Source organism: Protomyctophum parallelum (assembly GCF_964188405.1).
Source record: "Protomyctophum parallelum genome assembly, chromosome: 2".
Lineage (NCBI taxonomy): Eukaryota > Metazoa > Chordata > Actinopteri > Myctophiformes > Myctophidae > Protomyctophum > Protomyctophum parallelum.
In genome coordinates this window covers 47,076,740-47,098,777 of record NC_139699.1, presented here as the reverse complement: position 1 = coordinate 47,098,777, position 22,038 = coordinate 47,076,740, and the positions used below count along the sequence as shown (strand labels likewise).

The 22,038-nt window shown below is 40.5% G+C and overlaps 2 protein-coding genes across 2 annotated transcripts in view; one reads left to right on the top strand and one right to left on the bottom strand.

Moving 5' to 3' along the window:
• LOC310854656 (ras association domain-containing protein 7-like) overlaps positions 1-8,038 on the top strand; it is a gene marked incomplete at its 3' end in the record, with an annotated part of 9,520 nt that extends 1,482 nt beyond the window's left edge. Inside the window, exons 2-5 of the mRNA XM_083759331.1 lie at positions 2,510-2,656; positions 4,906-5,553; positions 6,232-6,500; positions 7,829-8,038. Of these exons, the coding sequence (XP_083615457.1) occupies positions 2,554-2,656; positions 4,906-5,553; positions 6,232-6,500; positions 7,829-8,038 (1,230 nt within the window). The 5' untranslated portion in view covers positions 2,510-2,553. The remainder of the gene's footprint in view (positions 1-2,509; positions 2,657-4,905; positions 5,554-6,231; positions 6,501-7,828) is intronic.
• A 4,281-nt stretch (positions 8,039-12,319) lies between these two features.
• On the bottom strand, positions 12,320-13,990 carry LOC310854655 (asparagine--tRNA ligase, cytoplasmic-like; the record flags this gene model as incomplete). Its single annotated transcript, XM_083759330.1, has 1 exon — positions 12,320-13,990. One exon carries the CDS (start codon positions 13,988-13,990, stop codon positions 12,320-12,322), a length of 1,671 nt encoding a protein of 556 aa, XP_083615456.1.
• Positions 13,991-22,038: the final 8,048 nt, after the last annotated feature.

The following is a 22,038-nucleotide window of genomic DNA, read 5'->3' as shown; positions in this document are numbered from 1 at the left end:
GTGGAAAGTAACTAAGTACTTTTACTTAGGTACTGTACTGTTTTACTGTACAATTTTGAGGTATTTGTACTTAGTTTTTGTACTTTGTATTTGTACTTAGTTTTTCCAATGCGTCGCGTTGCGACGCATTGTGAGCTTGTAGATAGATTTTGTACACATTTTGAACTTGTGAAATGGCACATTCTGCACAATGAGTACTTTTACTTTTAGTACTTTAAGTACATTTTGATGCTGATACTTTTGTACTTTTACTCAAGTACATTTTCAATTCCGTACTTATACTTGTAACGAAGTAGTTCTAAATTGCAGTATTGGTACTTTTTCCACCACTGCCTTTACGTACTGATACGAAGCAATCTGTTCCTCCCTGTCTGTCACACTAAAGTCTTTGTTTTACTAACCTTGCAGCAATATTTACTCAGGTCTATAAACTGAGGCCTGTTCATCATAAATCACAGACGGGGGAAATGCATCTAATTGAGAAGCGGTCACTCCGGTCTTGTCTCTCGGTTTCTGTCCAGACAGTAAAGTCTTGATCAAGAAGATGACCCCCGTCATGGAGGCATGTTTACTACAGAGGAGCCTCCGGAGGAGAGACTGAGCTCCAGGGAAAGAAGTAGAGCTTGAATGAGAGTGAGAGCGAGAGAGGGCAAAGAGAAACACAGTGAGAGAGTAGAAGAGAGAGGAATGTGGGTTAGGAAGGGCGATGTGCATCGTAGCGTTCTGCAACGGAGCTGGCTTTTCATCTGTGTTGTAGACACTACTGTATCAGGATGCCTCAAGGCTCTTTGGCTACATACCAGGTTTACTGTGTTGGCACTCTTTGGCAGTGATGCGTAACAGACATTATACCCCCCTGGGGCTATAGTTGCTTTTCCTGTTCAATATGTGAGAAAATCTCTCGACAGGCATTGTCGACATGGCTTATGGCTCCAGTGTGGATATGCACACCTTGAGAATAGGACATTTTATACGGTATACTGTCTGTCATGCACTCTCACATGGTGATACCGTCTGAGACCGCAGCCAAAAAAATTACTGGTTGGGTCAAGGTCGGCAGGTTCCCAGAAGTAAACAAGGCAACCTACTGTAGAAGTGTGCATACGTAGCTGAGAGGGACACATAATATCTACACAAACAGACAGCCTTATTGCAGGTCATATAACTTCACTTCAAATGTATTTTGAACTGGTCTAGGTGCTGGTGTTTTGCTACTCTGTTAAGCATTGTTTGAGAGCACTGGCGGGTAGAAAAACTAGGTAGTAGTTTCTTAACCAATTTAGACCTGGCGTCGAAATTTAAAAAGAATGTCTTCTAAATCATGACAGTTTTCTGAAATACCTCATGTTTCTATATCAGTGGTGCTCAATATTTAATGTCAAGGATCCCCAGAATTATCTGTATTTGGCCGTAGACACCACCATCTGAAAATATGTTGTTCCAGACTAGAGATGCCCCCAGAAGCAACGATTTGAGTAAAAACGTTCGCTCTGAAAGAATATATACTGTATTCAAAGATCCACGCCACATTTTCACGATTTTTCAAAAATAGCAGATCTGCTATTTTTCAATAGCTAAAGTATAACATAATGCTTTAAAACACCAAAAGGGTCGGGGATTTCAACAGCAGCATGTGTTTGAGCAGAGGAAGTGTTTGACAGTTTAGTGAACCTAACAGTCTATTGTTCCTGGTTGGTTTGGAAAGAAGAAGAAGTTAAGAACAATATGCGTATACACAGGTCATTTCAACATTCCTCTGAGGAAACACGGAGCAAACAAAAGAACAGGTCACATTTTCATACAGGTAAAAGAGTGCTTGACCAGCACGTGAGAGGATAAGGATGGAGAATGGAAACTTATTAATTTGGCATAATCATGCAAAGTTATGATGATTTATTTGGGATAATTTTACAACTCACCCTAAGCCGGCCGGGTCCATACCCTACGTTTAACAAATGTGAACAAGGCAATGCCATTAAATGCAAAAGACAGAATTAATTATGGTACTAATGCTAAATAAATTCACAAAAGAACAGCTGTTCCGTTTGTGCCATATTTTCAAAACTTTTTTTTTTGCAGTTATATGACGTCTCCCTTTTCATATCAGTTTTTGCCCCACAGCGCCTTTGACCTTATTTTTATGCACTGTTGTATATTTCAGGTATCAGAATTACCTTATTACTTATTTATAAATGTAAATGTATTTATTTAATGTAGTTCACAATAATAATAAGTTCAAGTTAAAGTGGTTTAGCAAGTTCTCGGTTCAACTGCTGAACCATCTGCTGTAGGCTACGGTATGTTTCTCTCCGCATTTCTTGTCGCCACTTGCACTGTCAAATAAAGGCTACAAATCATGTGACCTGTACGTCCAACTCCCTATACCTAAGGTCCCATATCACCTCCACTCCACACACACTCTGTCCTTTCTTTCATGTCCCTCTGAAGTGAAATATTGTGAAGGAAGACAGCATATACTTGACACATGTGTTACGCCTGTGTTTTCTAGCCGGTTTCTCCTCTGTTGGGATTGAACTACAGCTACAGCTACAGATGGAGCTGAAGGTGTGGGTGGAGGGTGTGCCCAGGGTGGTGTGTGGCCTCTCACTGGACACCTCCTGTCAGGATGTGGTCATTGCTCTTGCTCAGGCCATGGGTAAGTCTTCCAAGTTTCACCGCCGTTTCTGAGAGAAATTTTAATGTATATTTTTTTACGCTTTCAATCCAATCCAATCCACTTTATTTTTGTAGCACGTTTAGAAACTCAGGGTTTACAAATTGCTGTACAGGAAAAAATCAAATCAAATTACACTATAGCTATACCACACAGAACAAACTACAGCAAGAATACAAAGTACAAACAACAACTGAGACGACTGAGACACATCACAGAAAAGTACAAGACGCAACAGCGTCAGACAGTGAAACAAAACATTTACAAGGACCGAAGAAACTCAAGCGGGGTTAAAAGCCAAGGTATAAAGGTGGGTCTTAAGGCGAGATTTAAAAGTCTCGATGGAGGGGGCCAATTCGACGTGGGAGGGGAGCGCGTTCCATGATTTGGGGGCTACAACAGAAAAGGCTCGGTCGCCTCTGGACTTTAAGCAGGTCTTCTTTGCGACCCTGCAGATTTAGCTGGCCCTCAGACCGCAGTGACCCTGGAGGAGTATATAAACCTCAATAAGGTCAGACAGATATAGAGGAGCCTAACCATCAATTGATTTAAAAACAAACAATAACATTTTAAAATCAACTCTAAAAGCGGACAGGGAGCCAGTGAAGAGAGGCCAAGACAGGTGTGATATATGCTCACTGCCTGCGAGTTCCTGTGAGTAGACGTGCGGCAGAGTTCTGGACTAACTGGAGTCGAGCAAGGGAGGCTTGATTTAAACCAACATAAAGTGCATTACAGCGTGGAAATAAAGGCATGGATAACCCGCTCAAAATCACTAAAAAGATAGCGCAGACTTGATTTTAGCCAGCAGCCTTAGGTGATACAAACTTGAACTGACTACCGCATTTACCTGTTTATCAAGTTTTTAGGGCGTTATCTAGTTTGACTCCCAAGGTTAGAGACCACAGGTTTCACATATGGCTGCAGGGAACCTATAGTGGGAAGTGGGAACGATACCAGGACCACTAGGTCCAAACACTATAACCTCAGTTTTACTTTCATTGACACTTAGAAAGTTTAGAGCCATCCACACCTCAATGTCACTTTTAGACAGTCAAGCAGAGGTGTCAGGGAGCCACTTCTTTACATGAAAAAGGTTGAGCACCACTGACATTGAAACATGGGGTTTTCAGAAAAAGGATTTAGAAGCCTTTTTTTTATCGACCTCAGTCCAAAATGGGTTAAGGGGCATATAGATTTGTGAATCACCCGCCTAAAGGTGATAAGAAATGCCATGCGTCTTAAAAATTAGGCCAATGGGAAGGAGATATAGGGAGAAGAGAATTGTCCCAAGGATGGAGGACAGGGGGGTGGAGGACGATACAAAGTCACCACATTTAACAGAGAAGCATCTCTCCGATAAATAGGATGAGAACCAGGCTAAATTAAGCCGATTGAAATTAAGCTTCCCTGCTTGCTATCATTTTTCAAATAATCAATAATACATAAATAGCTGAATAGAATAGGTGTAAGTGTAACTATTAGTTATTGAACCATTTGTTGCCAGCTATTAGCATACCCTACTACTGCATCATAAGGAGGTTATGATATGATAATTATAGATATTTAAATTCACGTTTCAAAATGTACAGAAACATTGCCCAAAATATATTGTTGATGTGTTGCAGAAACCTTGTATCCCCATGGTTATCTTTTACCCATTTAGGGCTGACGAAATGTAAAAAATATCTATGTCTGAAAAACCTATGTTTGTGTATCAGTGGTTCTCAATATTTCATATCAAGGACCCCATTGGCCACCGACCCCATCAGAAAACATGTTGTTCCAGGAACCCCCTCAGAAGCAAAGATTTGAGTTAAAAAACGTTCACTCTGAAAGAATATATATATTCAAAGATTTGCGCCACATTTTCATGATTTTTCAAAAATAGCAGACCTACGTAGCGCGCCACTCGCTATGAGCTTGTAGGTCTGCTATTTTTCAATAGCTAAAGTATAACATAATGGTTAAAAAACCAAAATGGGTTAATGAATGCCCTACTTTGTCAGTACGTGTCACACAAAAGTAGCAAAAATAGCCTTACTCAACACAGTTGTGAGTGTGTAGGGAAATATATTTGTGAATACGTACTTTCGGGCTAAAATAAATAAATATTTGTTTGGAGTTTAGTTTAGTTTAGTTTTTTTTCCTGTCTATATGAAATTGAATATATTTTGGGGCAGAATTGTTTTTCTTTTTTTTTTACGGTTTTATCTCAATATTTCTTATAGGTCAAACGGGACGTTATGTTCTCATTATGAGGCTGCGGGCCACTGAGCGACAGCTTGCCGCGGGCGACTGTCCACTGCATTACCTGGCCCAGCTGGGACAGCTAGCGAAAGAGGTCCAGTTCCTTCTGCGGAGGACAGGTCCCAGCTACAGCGACGGTCAAAAAGGCTCGGGCGCGAGGACACTGCATCCCTTACTGAGACACCCGGAGCCGGAGCCCTTCAAACGCAGCGGGCCACAGAAAGCTCTCACGTTCAATTTGGGCCCCTCGACGCTCCCCAGACGGACTAAAGCGAAAAAGACTTGGTCCCCTTCGCCCAGAGCCTCTCCGGAGCCCAGGGCTTCCCCCATCCCGTTCGCCACGGAGCCTCCGAATCCAGTTAAAGTCCCTTCGTCTTTCCCCTCCAAAGAGGAGGCCTTTAGGCAGGTCCTGCAGCAGCAGGGGAGGCTGCAGGAACTGGAGACGCAGCTTCGAGCTCTCGAGAGAGAGTTGGAGTTCAGCGAGTGGGAGAGATCCTCGACTCCGGCGGCTCCGGGCGTCCAGGACGAGGTGGAGGAACTGGAGCGGAAGCTGAGGCAGAACGAAGCCGAGCTGACGCACGGACAGTACTGGGAGGAACAACTGAAAGCAGAGGTGGACAAGGAGCAAGGTATATTATGTACTGTACACGCTTTGACAAACAAAATGTCATTTCTCAGAGAATTAGCAAGACGTACTGTTATGGTCTGTGATCTGACTTAGCACAACCATGGCTGGCTTGCATGATAACAGTGTGAGTGTGAGTTTTCAGTTTAAAGTTTTTGATTGATTAGTTTGAGCGTGTTTGCTGAATGAATGAATGTGTACATTTAGTGCACTGCCTGGACTAACGTATATCATCGACTAGGCAAGGTGGTTTGGAGAAGTCTGATTTCACTAAAGAGGCCTACCTCACTCTTCGATGTGGCTGCCCAGTGGATTATGTGTTTGTATAATAATAATAATATATACATTGTACATTGTATTTAGGTGCAGTACTTAGTTTAGACAGTTTTTGGTTTGGACTAGTCATTGGTTAGACCAGTCATCATTAGTCCTACAACTACAACCCATCTCAAACCCTCACCCTAAACCTAACCTCCCACGGGGCAGCACACCTAAACCTAACCTTAACCCATGTCTAACCAATGACTATAGTCTAAACTATAAGTATGCACCCCTAGGATTACTCAAAACCGCAAATGCCTATAGCAGTATTTGCCAGTAGTTCCTGATATGTCTGTCACAGATAAAACACATCAGATGAAATTGAAACACATCTCGTCTAACACAACTCCCATGTGTTCAGACATACACAGACACCTGGACCAGATCTGCTCTTCAATCGAGGACCACGACCACCAGCTCCAGGAGGTCCAGGCCCGTTCCGCCCACCTGGGCCAGAACGTGACACTGGAAGCCCGGCAGCAGAGCTCTCGGCCAGCCACTCCGCAGCCAGAGGAGGCCCTGGGGCCCCTGAAGGAGCAGCTCCACATTCGCCTGCACCAGGGAGCAGAGATGGACACCATGCTGACGCGGACGGAGAAGGATCTCCACAGTGCAGAGGCAAGGCTGCAGGTATAATATTATTAGTATTAGCCCATTTAGACCTGAGATGGATTCTACAAATGCCTTCTAAATCCTGACAGTCTTCTGAAAAAAAAAACTATGTTTCTATATCAGTGGTTCTCAAACATTTTCATGTCAAGGACCACCCAAAAATGATATGTAGGCTACTTGGCCACCGACCCACATCTGAAAATATGTTGTTCCAGCGACCCCCCCCCCCAGAAGCAAAGATTTGAGTTAAAAACGTGAATGAAAGAATATTCAAAGATTTGGGCCACATTTTCACGATTTTTCAAAAATAGCAGATCTACAAGCTCGATGGAATTAAGCGAATTAGCACAAAAACCTGAGTGCCGCGTTATGAGCTTGTAGATCTGCTGTTTTTCAATAGCTAAATGACCTCTAAAACATCGCTCTTCATCATCTTCACGTTCTCTTTTCGAACGATTAGCCGCAAAGCAATGACAAAACTATCGGCAGGGGAAAAAAGGCTATGTCTATTTGTTTGACTGTATATTATGTACTGTAAATTCGTCCACCAGTGGGTGCTGATGCGGCTCAATGTTTTGCACACCTATAGTTTTTTTTGTATTAGGCATGCATGCTTTATTGAGGCAGGACGGATGCAAAGTGGCGATAGAGCTAGAACGACATGAGAATGTATCTAGTTCCCCCCCCATGATCTCAGTGTATGGCTTACACTGCAGTGCCCCCGTGTGGTTGAAAAATAATACAAGATAATACTCGTCACAACAACCACAACAAAGTTACAAACCCGAAGAACAATTATTGACAAAGGACCTCTTTAGTCTGACCTCATTGTATGCTGGTATGCCATATCTCCTTCCTGAAGGTAGCAACATATATTCTCCATACAACACGTGCTTAGTATTAGTAGAGGTGATATACCTTTTGCTAACCTTAGGATGCCGTTATCATACGTGGATGATGTATAACGTTTCTGAAGTGGTTGTCCAACAATCTTTGAACAAATTCAGTAATATTCAGTAATATTGTTGCAGCAGTTGTGACTTTAGGGCTGCAGACAAACGTCATCCATTGAATGAAAAGGCAAAAAGAGGGGTATGGGTACCCTCACAAAAAACATGCAGTAACCAGGGAAACTCCCCCTGTCAGGCGTAAAGGAGCAACTTGGACACTCAGGCATGAAGGAAGTTCAAGTCCGTTGCTCTCCCCTTGTCCCCCATATATGGGGACTAGGTTGGTGGAGGGTGTGTAGAGCCCAGGATCACATTAGATACACAGGGGTAAAAAAAAAGAAATGAAAAGGCAAAAAGAAAATGCTTTACTTGCTTCCTCCTCCTCCTCTCCTATAGGTGAGGATCCAAGTGATGGAGGAGCTGAACAAGGAGTTGAGACAATGCAACTTGCAGCAGTTCATTCAGCAGACCGGCGTCCCTCTGCCCCCACCGGGGAACACGGAGCCCCACCTGCAGGAAGACACGCCCGTCACCAGCGACCAGTACCTCTGCAACGCTGGTATTCTGGAGGACGATCAGCCCGGCAGCGTCTCTGTGATGTGCTGACGAGCAGTGATGATTTCGTCGACGAAGGCAAAAAATGTTTGTCGACTACCTTTTTTCACTGGCGAAAACTACATGGAAACTAAATGGAAACTAAGCTATGATGACTAAAACTAAGACGAAATATAGTGACAATTTCGTCAACAAATACAAACTAGACTAAAATGTCAGGAAGGGACTAGTGGACAAGTAAGTCATTTTACAATTAGTTGCATGCTGAAAATAGCCGATCTAGCGCGCTGTGGGCTTGTAGATCGCTATTTTCAGCATGTGAAAAAAACTGTCATTACGACGGCATCAAGGCCCGCCAAAATACATTTTGTTCAACTAAATCTACAGTTGATTTAGTCGACTAAAACTAGACTAAAGGTCCCCACACACCGAGCGCGTTTTTCCCATCGGGTTTCCAAAAAACGCGTCCAGTGTGTGTGCAACCACCTTAAACACTAAGAGATTCCAGGTGACTAAAACAAAATGGAAACTATTCAAGAGACTATATAGGACTAAAACTAAAATCAAAATGTGCTGCCAAGAACAACACTGCTGACGAGGACACGATGGGACTGACAAACAAGCTTATGGTCTTAACTTGGCAAATGATATCAAGATGCATGTCTGGCATTAGCATGTTGAATCAAGTTACATTCCAGACTGAGGGAAAAAGAGTATCCCTACAAGGAAAAAATCACTATCATAATCTGAATGCTCTCCGTGTCTGTCTGTCTGTGTGTGCGTGTGTGTGTGTGTGTGTGTGTGTGTGTGTGCGCGCACGCGCGCGTGCCAATGTTGGCTGTGAATAAGTTCATTTGTTGCCTATATTCTGTACATTTACGGCTTGTTTGGACTCAAGCACTGAGACACATGATGTTTCGAGTCAGTGTGTGGGATATCAAAAGCAACTGAAAAATATTTGTGCCCTTGATGTATTATAAATGTGGACTCAAATAAAGACATTTTAATGTGTGTGTGTGTGTGTGCGTGCGTGCGTGAGTGTATGTGTTTATTTTCCACTCTGGTGTGTGTGCGTGTGGAAATGTGTGTTTTTATGTGTTCATAATTATGAGAAGAAACACTGTGACCTGAAAACGCTTGCTTTCATGATTATTTAATTATATCCAAACAATCAAATGTGAATGAAATCATTTTTCTTTTATACTTTTCTTTTGTAAAAATAAATAAATCATTAAATGATTTACAAATTACGTCACCTTGATTTATCTGTATTTGTTGTTGTACTGCTGACTTTAAATCACACGGCAAACGATGTGACAACAACCTGAATTTTCCCTCTCTCACTGCTTAGTGCTCTACTGCGAATGAGGTCTCAGAGTATAGCCTTGATACAACAATGTCGTATTATAATAATTCTTGATCCAAGGATAGATTTCTTTCTTTTTTTATACATAACTGATCCATCGTCGAGTATCTTTACCCAGTGGTGAAAAGTAACTACGGTGCATTTACTCAAGGACTGTACTTTTTGATGCATTTTTTTTTTTTTTTTACTTTACTTGAGCATTTCCATTTTTTCAACAATACTTTTACTTCTACTCCACTACATCTCAGAGCAGGCAAATATTGTACTTTGTCTTTCACTTGACTAAAACTATTTGAAAACTTTAGTTACTAGTTAATTTGTAGATTTTGATTACAAAACATACATAAACCACTTCAGCCCACTCACTGTGAAAAGCCAAGAATTTAACCCATTTTGGGCGGGAACCCCTTTTGGTGTTTTAAACATTATGTTAAAACGTGAAAATGTGGCACAAATCTTTTAATATATATTCTTTCAGAATACTTTTTTTTTATTTCGACATCAGGCCTTAAAGGGCCACTTCACCCCTGACACAACCTGATCATATTTTAATGTTAATGGTATTTGTAATAGATAACAGTAGCACAATTTGAAATTTGCACCCTTTGACCAGAAAAATAATGAAGTCTGTATTTGACTAGGGGTTGACTGGATTGCTGAATTCCTACAATGCCCATAATGCTTTGCTGCGCTGTTCCTCAGGGGGAGGCTGCGTGTAGGTGTGACTTTATCCTCCCATTTTCTACAACAATACACATGGAAGTGACCCAGTGTTGCCATGTCTGCTTATCATAAGCAACTTTAGGCTTATTTATGTTGCTTGTAAATATTGGTGGTTCACTGGTTGATTCTTTTTTTTGGCTTGTTTCTAAAATGTAGTTGATATTTGGGCTTTCTTCCAAATGTTTTTTACACCAGTGGTTCTCCATGAACATGCCAAGGACCCCCAAATCAATTTGTATTTTTCCACGTAATTTGTGCCATGGAGCCCTGTATTAGATATGTGTTAAAAAGATATTCCACATTTGCACTTTATCCACTCATTATTCACTTATAGCCGGCTTATGTGCCTAATATATGCATAATCTAAATTACCATATATTGGTATATATTGGTATATAATATATATTGAAGTTTCGACTGCGCTGCGACTTCGACTGACTCAAAGTCGCTGATTTTTATAAACTTAGTTTTTTTCCTCTTCTGGTGTATGGACCCCTACCTTAATACACCCAAGGGACTACATCGAGTTGATTTGGAGAAAAAATAACTGGTAAAAAGGGAATTTCAACATCTTTCCCATAGCAACTTTTACCTGGTCAGAGACGAGATCAACGTGAACCACGGGAAGCACCCTGGATACGTCATTGGATCTATTCAATCCTATACAGCCCGAAGTAACAAGCTCCAGCTTAGCAAAGTGAAGAGATTTTTATTTTTCATTATTTTGTTACTGGCTGGCGAGTGGCGACATCAAAAGTAACCCTGGTCCCATGATCACACGACAAAACAAGGCTACTCCGTTGTGGACAGGAAACGGTGGAGAACAATGGACTCGCCACAGCAACACCAACTAACCAGGCGACGACCAACAACAATACCGCTATCGTCCTTCCTACCCAGCCAACCTGCACACAGCCGTGAAGAGTGTGGGTGTGTGTGTATAATAGACTTCTACCACACATGCACACACACACTTGAGCAAGTCTGATTCTGTCATAATTTTCCATGCCATTGTTGCTTCCTCTACTCCATTATTTTGCCTGCTATTTAGGCCTATGATAAAGTAATAGATCTTAGTGCTCCATTTTGAGGTGCGTGTGTGATGTGCGTGCATGCGTAAACACACACACACACACACACACACACACACACACACACACACACACCTGAGCATGTCATAACTTTCCATGCAATTATTGTTTATAGGGATCTATTGCTGGTGTGATGGATACGACTGAAACATTGGAGGCCATAATGGATCCCAGCCCTGAAGAAGCTAGGGAAATGTTTTCAGGTTTAGTACAGTCTACGCCTCAGTGTACCCCTCAGAATGTGGGAGATTCCTGCCTGAAGCTTCTTCTCACCAGCCCTGAGTCTGACCATGTTGTTCCAAGAACAAGGGCATCATCTTCAGGAACCTACCTTGCTTTGCCTCCCACCTGGACACAGTCTCAGGTAGTTGCTGATATGTACAGTTTATTCAGTGTAGTGTAGCTCAAAAAAGATACAATTCTGATTAGAGCCCAGTAAACGTAGAAACCATGAACACATTAAACAATGTACAAAATACAATTGTTATTTGGTAATTGGTAATTGTGTGTGTATACTATATGTACACAAAATCTAGTTCTAAGTTCATTTGAATGTATGTCTTACAGAACACAAGCTCAGCAGTTGCACCTGAGGCACTGGAGAGTTCAGTGGAAACGCTATGTGAAAAGGACAGCACATTTCATACACCAAGCAGTACATGTACTCCTGTGGAAACGTCTTTCTCAGATGATGGCATTCATGTAGCCTTAGAGTAATGTCAACTCCATCCATAAACACATACAAAACAGGAAACAAAAATCACAGTACTCCATCATTAAGTTTAATTTTATTCCTTTCACGTCACAAAGAATCTCCTCGCCAAACTTTCGTTCTGTGTGCACACAGCTACTATTTACACTCGGATAATATTTCTTTTCAAACGTTCACTAACAGCAGCTTCTGTACATTTGATGAACGAGGATGGCTTTTTGTGCATCTTTCATTTAATTGCTTTGTATTTCTTTCCCATAATTGATGATCTATCGGAGCTCATTAGATATGCAGACATTCATTTAATAAAATTGGTGTTCCTGAATAAAGAAGGGTTTTACATTTACAATAAAAAAAACCCATTTCTTTGACTTTGCGACTATTTTTGCTACGACAGTAATATGTCTTTTTAGGTATACAGACACACGTCTCTGATGTGCTCATGGCTGGCAGCGCTGTATGAAGCGTGGATACAGACACACGTCTCTGATGTGCTTGGTGTCGAGCATCCAGGTGAGGAAGCGCTCCAGGCCCAGTCCGTAGCCACCGTGGGGACAGGTGCCGTACCTCCTCTGGTCGGTGTACCAGTAGTAGCGCGTCGGGTCGATCTTCTCTCTCTTGTACCCTTCCAGGAGCTCTTCCGTGTTCCAGATACGCATGGAGGCTCCCACCACCTCGCCCACGTTGGGCATCAACAAGTCCACCGACTGGGTGAGGCGCGGGTCGTCAGCGCAGCGCTCCATGTAGAACGACTTGATCTCGGCGGGAAAGCGGCACAGCAGGATGGGCTCGCCGATGGCGTCGGTCATCTGCCTCTCCGGAGCCTCGGGAATGTCCTCTCCGAACTCGTAGTAGGCGCCGTCGGCCTTCTTGACGTCGTGTTCCCTGAGCCAGTCGATGGCTTCGGAGTAGCTCATCCTCTTGAAAGGCCTCTTGGGAGGCTTGAAGTCGGGGTTCAGGTCCTCGAGCAGAGGGGCGGCAGGAGACTTCAGCACGCGGTCGACCACGTCGCACACCAGCTCCTCCAGCCTGCCCAGCAGGTCATCGAAGGTGATGAAGGGACACTCGGCCTCGACGTGGGTGTACTCGGCCAGGTGCCGGCGCGTGCGCGACTTCTCCGCGCGGTAGGACTGGGCGATGCAGAAGACGTCGCCCAGCGCGGGAAGGCACGTCTCCAGGTACAGCTGGGAGGTCTGGGTCAGGTACGCCTGCTCTCCAAAGTAGTTAAAGCTGAACAAAGTGGAGCCGCCCTCCACCTGAGTCTGCACCAGCGTGGGCGGGGTGACCTCGCAGTATCCCCGGCTGAAGTAGTGCTCCCTGAAACACTGTGTGACGCCGGAGCGCACCTTGAGCGTCTTGGAGACGGTGTCCTCCCTGAGCATCATGTGACGGTTGTTCAGCTGCATGTCCACGTCTGAGTCCTTGTTGAGGATGCCGTCGGCTCCGCCCGCCGGGGCCAAGCCGATCAGCTCCCAGAAGTCGCAGTGCAGCTCATGGCCACCGGGGGCTCGGAGCTCGGCTCGGAGCGTTCCGTACAGAGCCACGGAGCTCTCCCTGGACAGAACCAAGGCGTCGTAACGCTGACACAGCTTGTCCGTCAGGACGCACTGGAGTTCTCCTGTGCCGTCTCTCAGCACGACAAACAGCAGCTTCTTCCCCTGTCTCCTCAGGTGTTTGACCCATCCAAAAACTTTGACCCTCCGGCCTCTCATCGCTCCCATGTGGCGGATCTTGACCGTCTCGGGGCCAGGCAGGCTGGCGTCCATCTCGACGGTGATTATCTTGGCCTCTTCCAGGTTGTTTTCCCTTCTCTCGTCGTCCTCGACCTTCTTCTTGTCTCTCTTGGCGTCCGCCATTTGGGTCTTGGAAATCACCGCCCATCGCTCCCCTTCCTTCTGCAAGTCCACGTAGATGGTTGGGAACGGCTTCTTGCTCCCGACAAACAACAGAGCCTTCAGAGGGGTCTTAAAGGGCTTGTGCTGGGTCCCTTCTCCATCATGATCGCTGCCCACCTTGTCCGATACATACAGCTCACCCACTGCCAGCTGTGACGTATACTTTGATAGTTCCTCTGGGAGGTGATCTGCATGTTTTATTCCCTCTGCTTCCATTTTTCTTAGCTTAGACAACAATCAAGTACACCTCTGCACCGCTTAAACACTTTCTACCCGCCCTTTTATTGACCAGGTCACTGTGACCCTGGTCAATTCTGATTGGTTGATCAAGGAACTCTGACACCCCAGATTTCCGGGCCCATATATGGGCATATATATATATTCACAACACTGCTTCTACATTTCCTAGTGTAGAGTTATGCCCATATATGGGCCTCTTTCACAACACTGCTTGTACATTTCCTAGTGTAGTTATGCCCATATATGGGAATATAGATATATATGCACAGTATATATGCCCAGTATGCCGGGCCTCTTTCACAACACTGCTTGTACATTTCCTAGTGTAGAGTTTAGTGGCGGTAGATATCATTGGCTGGCTCCGGGTAGAAGACAGGGTCAAACAATTGAAAATGGGTCTGACATTCACAATGCAGCTATGCCCTCAGTGCCCTCGGTGCTTGACTGATTACTTAAAAAAGTGAGCAACTCCCACAGCCACAAAACTAGAGGCAGCGTAAACAATGATCTGGTGCCACCCACTTACAAAACAAATATGGGTAAATTCACCTTCCACAGCAGTAGTCTATATGGGTGGGTGAACGCTACCTCTTTTGAACACTGGGGGGCGCCACTGAGTCAATTAATGCATAAATTATGCAAATTAGTAATTAAATTCTTTACATTCCATAATCATAAATCATATTTGTATATCTCATAAATATTATAATTATAATTAGCATAATCATAAAATTCCATACATTCCTTAAATTCTTTACATAAAGGATATTGTGTTGGTGACCGTCTCTGTGACGTATTTGTATGATTATATTGGTTTTGGAGGACTCATGGGGACATAGCTTGTTTAGCTCTTTAACATTCGTCAGCCAATCTGATCCCAACAGTTAGGCCTGTGTATACATTTACTTAAAATAAAAGTAATAGTTTAATCAAGTTTATAAAAAGTTTATAAAAATTGACATTAACAAATGCCGTAGCTTATCTAAGTGTGAAGTCTCACAGCGCCCCTATAATATTAGCTCTGAGTTCGATGGGGGAGGCAGACAAAGGTCTCAGATTACAGTACTGAGGGAGAATTGGGGGGTTTGATACTATGATACGGTGTTGTCACTCACGGTTGTGAATGAGTTTAAAGTAACGCCCCCTATGGCCTTCTGGGTAATGCTAGATGCATTACACTGCAGTACCACCTATGCCCTGATGTGATTTCAGTCACATAGTGCAATGTTTTCAGCGGAATGCATATAAATATTGATAAAAACTATAACTAAGTGGTCATAGATTGTTTTTTGTCTTTAACATTCAGCCAAGCATTCAACCAAATCTGACCACAACAGTTAGGCCTGTGTAGACATTACTTAAAATAAAAAGTAGTAGTTTAATTATAATTTTATAAAGTTTATTGACATTAACAACTGCCGTAGCATTTCTAAGTGTGAAGACTCACAGCGCCCCCTATAATATTAGCTCTGAGTTTGACAAGGAATCAGATTACAGTACTGAGAGGAGGAATGGTGAGTGATACTATGATGCGGTGTTGTGACTCACGGTTTGTAAATGGATGACCCGCTGCTGTGGCAGTCACAAATCCAGACTTTTGTTTATTTCTGGTGTAAGTCAAGGATACCCCACCTAGTGGTCAATTTCTACATATATATATAATTACACTGCAGTACTACCTATGCCCTGATGTGATTTCAGTCACATAGTGCAATGTTTTCAGCGGTCTGGGACTACCAGTGGTCCTTGAGGGGGGTTCATGTGATCCCCACCAGCTAAATCATGGAGAGTTGGTAACCAAATAGAGTAATAGACCCTTCAATTAGGCTTCATGTTTTTTCCTAATGTTTGTGGTTAAAGTAGGTTTTGTATTATTTTGTGTTTTTGTGTTGTGTTTTGTGAACACGCAATACAGTTTCAGTTTAGTTATCGTTTTTAATTTATTTTTAGTTTTTAATTTAGTTTCAGTTAACTAAAATGTTTTTTTTTTTAATTCTAGTTTTCGTTTTTTTAGTTAGTTATTATAACCTTGCTGGTCTGTTATACAGTGGATCCAGCGTCAACCCTGTCACTCATGGTTGTGAATGAGTTTAAAGCATCCTCCTATGGCCTTCTGGGTAATGCTAGATGCATTCCGGGGATCCAACGTCAACTATAACATTCATGGTTTAAGATTATTATACATTATAGTGTAACAAAACATGATATAGGTGTAATATGATGACAGTTATAATTAGTTATATACTGTTTGTACCATGTGAACAAAATATGTGAATATACTGTATTCTGTAAATGAAATGTTTAATTAAGTGCATGGAAGTAACTATTGCATGCTGGTTATTTTTTTTTTAACCAATCTGATCACAGCATTTCATATGATGCAACCTCCCCTCGATTAGGTGTGCGTGTTTGCACTCACGGGTGGGACTAGTTATGTAGAATAGGGGACCCGCTGCTGTGGCAGTCACGAATCCGGGGTGCCTTCTGGGTAATGCTACACATCTGTTATACAGTGGATCCAGCGTCAACCCTGTCACTCATGGTTGTGAATGAGTTTAAAGTAACGCCCCCTATGGCCTTCTGGGTAATGCTAGATGCTTATGACACCGTGGATTCACAGTTAACCATGACACTCATGGTTTAAGATTATTATACATTATAGTGTAACAAAACATGATATAGATATAATAAGATATTAGCTATAGAGTTACACGTATACTTTAAAAATGATAGGCCAGCAAATATAGAGTGAATCATTAAGAATAATAATAAAAAATAAAAAATAATACATTTTCATGTCGTCCTAATGTTTGTAGTTAACGTAGGTCTTGTATTATTTTCGGTGTTTTGGGTTGTGTTTCAAGAATTTTGTAGGTTTCATGTTGTCCTAATGTTTGTGGTCAACGTAGGACTTTGTATTATTTTTGGTATGTTGTGTGTTTTTTTTTTTTGGGGAATTTTGCAGTTTTCATGTTGTCCTAATGTTTGTGGTCAACGTAGGACTTGTATTATTTTTGGTGTTTTGTGTTGTGTTATAGAATTTTGCAGGTTTCATGGTGTCCTAATGTTTCTTGGTCAACGTAGGTCTTGTATTATTTTTGGGTTTTGTGTTGTGTTTTAGAATTTTGTAGTATTCATGTCCTAATGTTTTTGGTCAATGTGGGACTTGTATTATTTTTGGTGTTTTGTGTTGGGTTTTAGAATTTTGTAGGTTTCATGGTGTCCTAATGTTGGTGGTTAACGTATGTCTTGTATTATTTTTGGTGTTTTGTGTTGTGTTTTAGAATTTTATAGGTTTCAGGTTGTCCCAATGTTTGTAGTTAACGTAGGTCTTGTATTATTTTTGGTGTTTTGTGTTGTGTTTCAAGAATTTTGTAGGTTTCATGTTGTCCTAATGTTTTGGGTTAACGTTGGACTTGTATTATTTTTGGTGTTTTGTGTTGTGTTTTAGAATTTTACAGGATTCATGTTGCCCTAATGTTTCTTGGTCAACGTAGGACTTGTATTATTTTTTGTGTTTTGTGTTGTTTTAGAATTTTGTAGGTTTCATGTCCTAATGTTTTTTTGGTTAACGTAGGTCTTGTATTATTTTTGGGGTTTTGTGTTGTGTTTTAGAATTTTGCAGGTTTCATGTCGTCCTAATGTTTGTAGTTAACATAGGTCTTGTATTATTTTCGGTGTTTTGGGTTGTGTTTTAGAATTTTATAGGTTTCATGTTGTCCTAATGTTTGTGGTCAACGTAGGGTCTTGTATTATTTTGGTGTTTTGGTGTTGTGTTTTCAGAATTTTACAGGCTTCATGTGGTCCTAATATTGGTGGGTAACGTAGGGTCTTGTATTATTTTGGTGTTTTATGTTGTGTTTTCAGAATTTTGTAGGTTTCATGTTTTTTCCTAATGCTGGTGGTTAACGTAGGGTCTTGTATTATTTTGGTGTTTTATGTTGTGTTTTTAGAATTTTACAGGCTTCATGTGGTCCTAATGTTGGTGGTTAACGTATGGTATTGTATTATTTTTGGTGTTTTGTGTTGTGTTTTTAGAATTTTACAGGTTTCATGTGGTCCTAATGGTGGTGGTTAACGTAGGGTCTTGTATTATTTTGGTGTTTTGTGTTGTGTTTTCAGAATTTTGTAGGTTTCATGTGATCCTAATATTGGTGGTTAACGTAGGGTCTTGTATTATTTTGGTGTTTTGTGTTGTGTTTTTTAGAATTTTGTAGGTTTCATGTGTTCCTAATGTTTTGGGTTAACGTAGATCTTGTATTATTTTTGGTGTTTTGTGTTGTGTTTTAGAATTTTACAGGTTTCATGTGGTCCTAATGTTGGTGGTTAACGTAGGGTCTTGTATTATTTTGGTGTGTTGTGTTGTGTTTTTAGAATTTTGTAGGTTTCATGTGTCCTAATGTTGGTGGTTAACGTAGGGTCTTGTATTATTTTGGTGTTTTATGTTGTGTTTTCAGAATTTTGTAGGGTTCATGTGGTCCTAATAGTGGTGATTAACGTAGGGTCTTGTATTATTTTGGTGTTTTGTGTTGTGTTTTTAGAATTTTGTAGGTTTCATGTGGTCCTAATGTTTTGGGTTAACGTTGGACTTGTATTATTTTTGGTGTTTTGTGTTGTGTTTTAGAATTTTACAGGATTCATGTTGCCCTAATGTTTCTTGGTCAACGTAGGACTTGTATTATTTTTTGTGTTTTGTGTTGTGTTTTAGAATTTTGTAGGTTTCATGTCCTAATGTTGTTTTGGTTAACGTAGGTCTTGTATTATTTTTGGGGTTTTGTGTTGTGTTTTAGAATTTTGCAGTTTCATGTCGTCCTAATGTTTGTAGTTAACATAGGTCTTGTATTATTTTCGGTGTTTTGGGTTGTGTTTTAGAATTTTATAGGTTTCATGTTGTCCTAATGTTTGTGGTCAACGTAGGGTCTTGTATTATTTTGGTGTTTTGTGTTGTGTTTTCAGAATTTTACAGGCTTCATGTGGTCCTAATATTGGTGGGTAACGTAGGGTCTTGTATTATTTTGGTGTTTTATGTTGTGTTTTCAGAATTTTGTAGGTTTCATGTTTTTTCCTAATGCTGGTGGTTAACGTAGGGTCTTGTATTATTTTGGTGTTTTATGTTGTGTTTTTAGAATTTTACAGGCTTCATGTGGTCCTAATGTTGGTGGTTAACGTATGGTATTGTATTATTTTTGGTGTTTTGTGTTGTGTTTTTAGAATTTTACAGGTTTCATGTGGTCCTAATGTTGGTGGTTAACGTAGGGTCTTGTATTATTTTGGTGTTTTGTGTTGTGTTTTCAGAATTTTGTAGGTTTCATGTGATCCTAATATTGGTGGTTAACGTAGGGTCTTGTATTATTTTGGTGTTTTGTGTTGTGTTTTTTAGAATTTTGTAGGTTTCATGTGTTCCTAATGTTTTGGGTTAACGTAGATCTTGTATTATTTTTGGTGTTTTGTGTTGTGTTTTAGAATTTTACAGGTTTCATGTGGTCCTAATGTTGGTGGTTAACGTAGGGTCTTGTATTATTTTGGTGTGTTGTGTTGTGTTTTTAGAATTTTGTAGGTTTCATGTGTCCTAATGTTGGTGGTTAACGTAGGGTCTTGTATTATTTTGGTGTTTTATGTTGTGTTTTCAGAATTTTGTAGGTTTCATGTGATCCTAATATTGGTGGTTAACGTAGGGTCTTGTATTATTTTGGTGTTTTGTGTTGTGTTTTTTAGAATTTTGTAGGTTTCATGTGTTCCTAATGTTTTGGGTTAACGTAGATCTTGTATTATTTTTGGTGTTTTGTGTTGTGTTTTAGAATTTTACAGGTTTCATGTGGTCCTAATGTTGGTGGTTAACGTAGGGTCTTGTATTATTTTGGTGTGTTGTGTTGTGTTTTTAGAATTTTGTAGGTTTCATGTGTCCTAATGTTGGTGGTTAACGTAGGGTCTTGTATTATTTTGGTGTTTTATGTTGTGTTTTCAGAATTTTGTAGGGTTCATGTGGTCCTAATAGTGGTGATTAACGTAGGGTCTTGTATTATTTTGGTGTTTTGTGTTGTGTTTTTAGAATTTTGTAGGTTTCATGTGGTCCTAATGTTTTGGGTTAACGTAGGGTCTTGTATTATTTTTGGTGTTTTTGTGTTGTGTTTTTAGAATTTTGTAGGTTTCATTGTGGTCCTAATGTTTTGGGTTAACGTAGATCTTGTATTATTTTTGGTGTTTTGTGTTGTGTTTTTAGAATTTTGTAGGTTTCATGTTTTTTTTCTTCCTAATGTTGGTGGTTAACGTAGGGTCTTGTATTATTTTTGGTGTTTTGTGTTGTGTTTTTAGAATTTTACAGGTTTTCATGTGTACTAATGTTGGTGGTTAACGTAGGGTCTTGTATTATTTATGGTGTTTTGTGTTGTGTTTTTGTGAATCTTTAGTTTTCATGTTTGTCCTAATGTTTGTGGTCAATGTAGGACTTATATTATTTTTGGTGTTTTGGTGTTGTGTTTTGCGAATTTTACAGGGTTCATGTGGTCTTAATATTGGTGGTTAACGTAAGGTCTTGTATTATTTTGGTGTTTTATGTTGTGTTTTCAGAATTTTGTAGGTTTCATGTGGTCCTAATAGTGGTGGTTAACGTAGGGTCTTGTATTATTTTGGTGTTTTGTGTTGTGTTTTTTAGAATTTTGTAGGTTTCATGTGTTCCTAATGTTTTGGGTTAACGTAGATCTTGTATTATTTTTGGTGTTTTGTGTTGTGTTTTAGAATTTTACAGGTTTCATGTGGTCCTAATGTTGGTGGTTAACGTAGGGTCTTGTATTATTTTGGTGTGTTGTGTTGTGTTTTTAGAATTTTGTAGGTTTCATGTGTCCTAATGTTGGTGGTTAACGTAGGGTCTTGTATTATTTTGGTGTTTTATGTTGTGTTTTCAGAATTTTGTAGGGTTCATGTGGTCCTAATAGTGGTGATTAACGTAGGGTCTTGTATTATTTTGGTGTTTTGTGTTGTGTTTTTAGAATTTTGTAGGTTTCATGTGGTCCTAATGTTTTGGGTTAACGTTGGACTTGTATTATTTTTGGTGTTTTGTGTTGTGTTTTAGAATTTTACAGGATTCATGTTGCCCTAATGTTTCTTGGTCAACGTAGGACTTGTATTATTTTTTGTGTTTTGTGTTGTGTTTTAGAATTTTGTAGGTTTCATGTCCTAATGTTGTTTTGGTTAACGTAGGTCTTGTATTATTTTTGGGGTTTTGTGTTGTGTTTTAGAATTTTGCAGTTTCATGTCGTCCTAATGTTTGTAGTTAACATAGGTCTTGTATTATTTTCGGTGTTTTGGGTTGTGTTTTAGAATTTTATAGGTTTCATGTTGTCCTAATGTTTGTGGTCAACGTAGGGTCTTGTATTATTTTGGTGTTTTGTGTTGTGTTTTCAGAATTTTACAGGCTTCATGTGGTCCTAATATTGGTGGGTAACGTAGGGTCTTGTATTATTTTGGTGTTTTATGTTGTGTTTTCAGAATTTTGTAGGTTTCATGTTTTTTCCTAATGCTGGTGGTTAACGTAGGGTCTTGTATTATTTTGGTGTTTTATGTTGTGTTTTTAGAATTTTACAGGCTTCATGTGGTCCTAATGTTGGTGGTTAACGTATGGTATTGTATTATTTTTGGTGTTTTGTGTTGTGTTTTTAGAATTTTACAGGTTTCATGTGGTCCTAATGTTGGTGGTTAACGTAGGGTCTTGTATTATTTTGGTGTTTTGTGTTGTGTTTTCAGAATTTTGTAGGTTTCATGTGATCCTAATATTGGTGGTTAACGTAGGGTCTTGTATTATTTTGGTGTTTTGTGTTGTGTTTTTTAGAATTTTGTAGGTTTCATGTGTTCCTAATGTTTTGGGTTAACGTAGATCTTGTATTATTTTTGGTGTTTTGTGTTGTGTTTTAGAATTTTACAGGTTTCATGTGGTCCTAATGTTGGTGGTTAACGTAGGGTCTTGTATTATTTTGGTGTGTTGTGTTGTGTTTTTAGAATTTTGTAGGTTTCATGTGTCCTAATGTTGG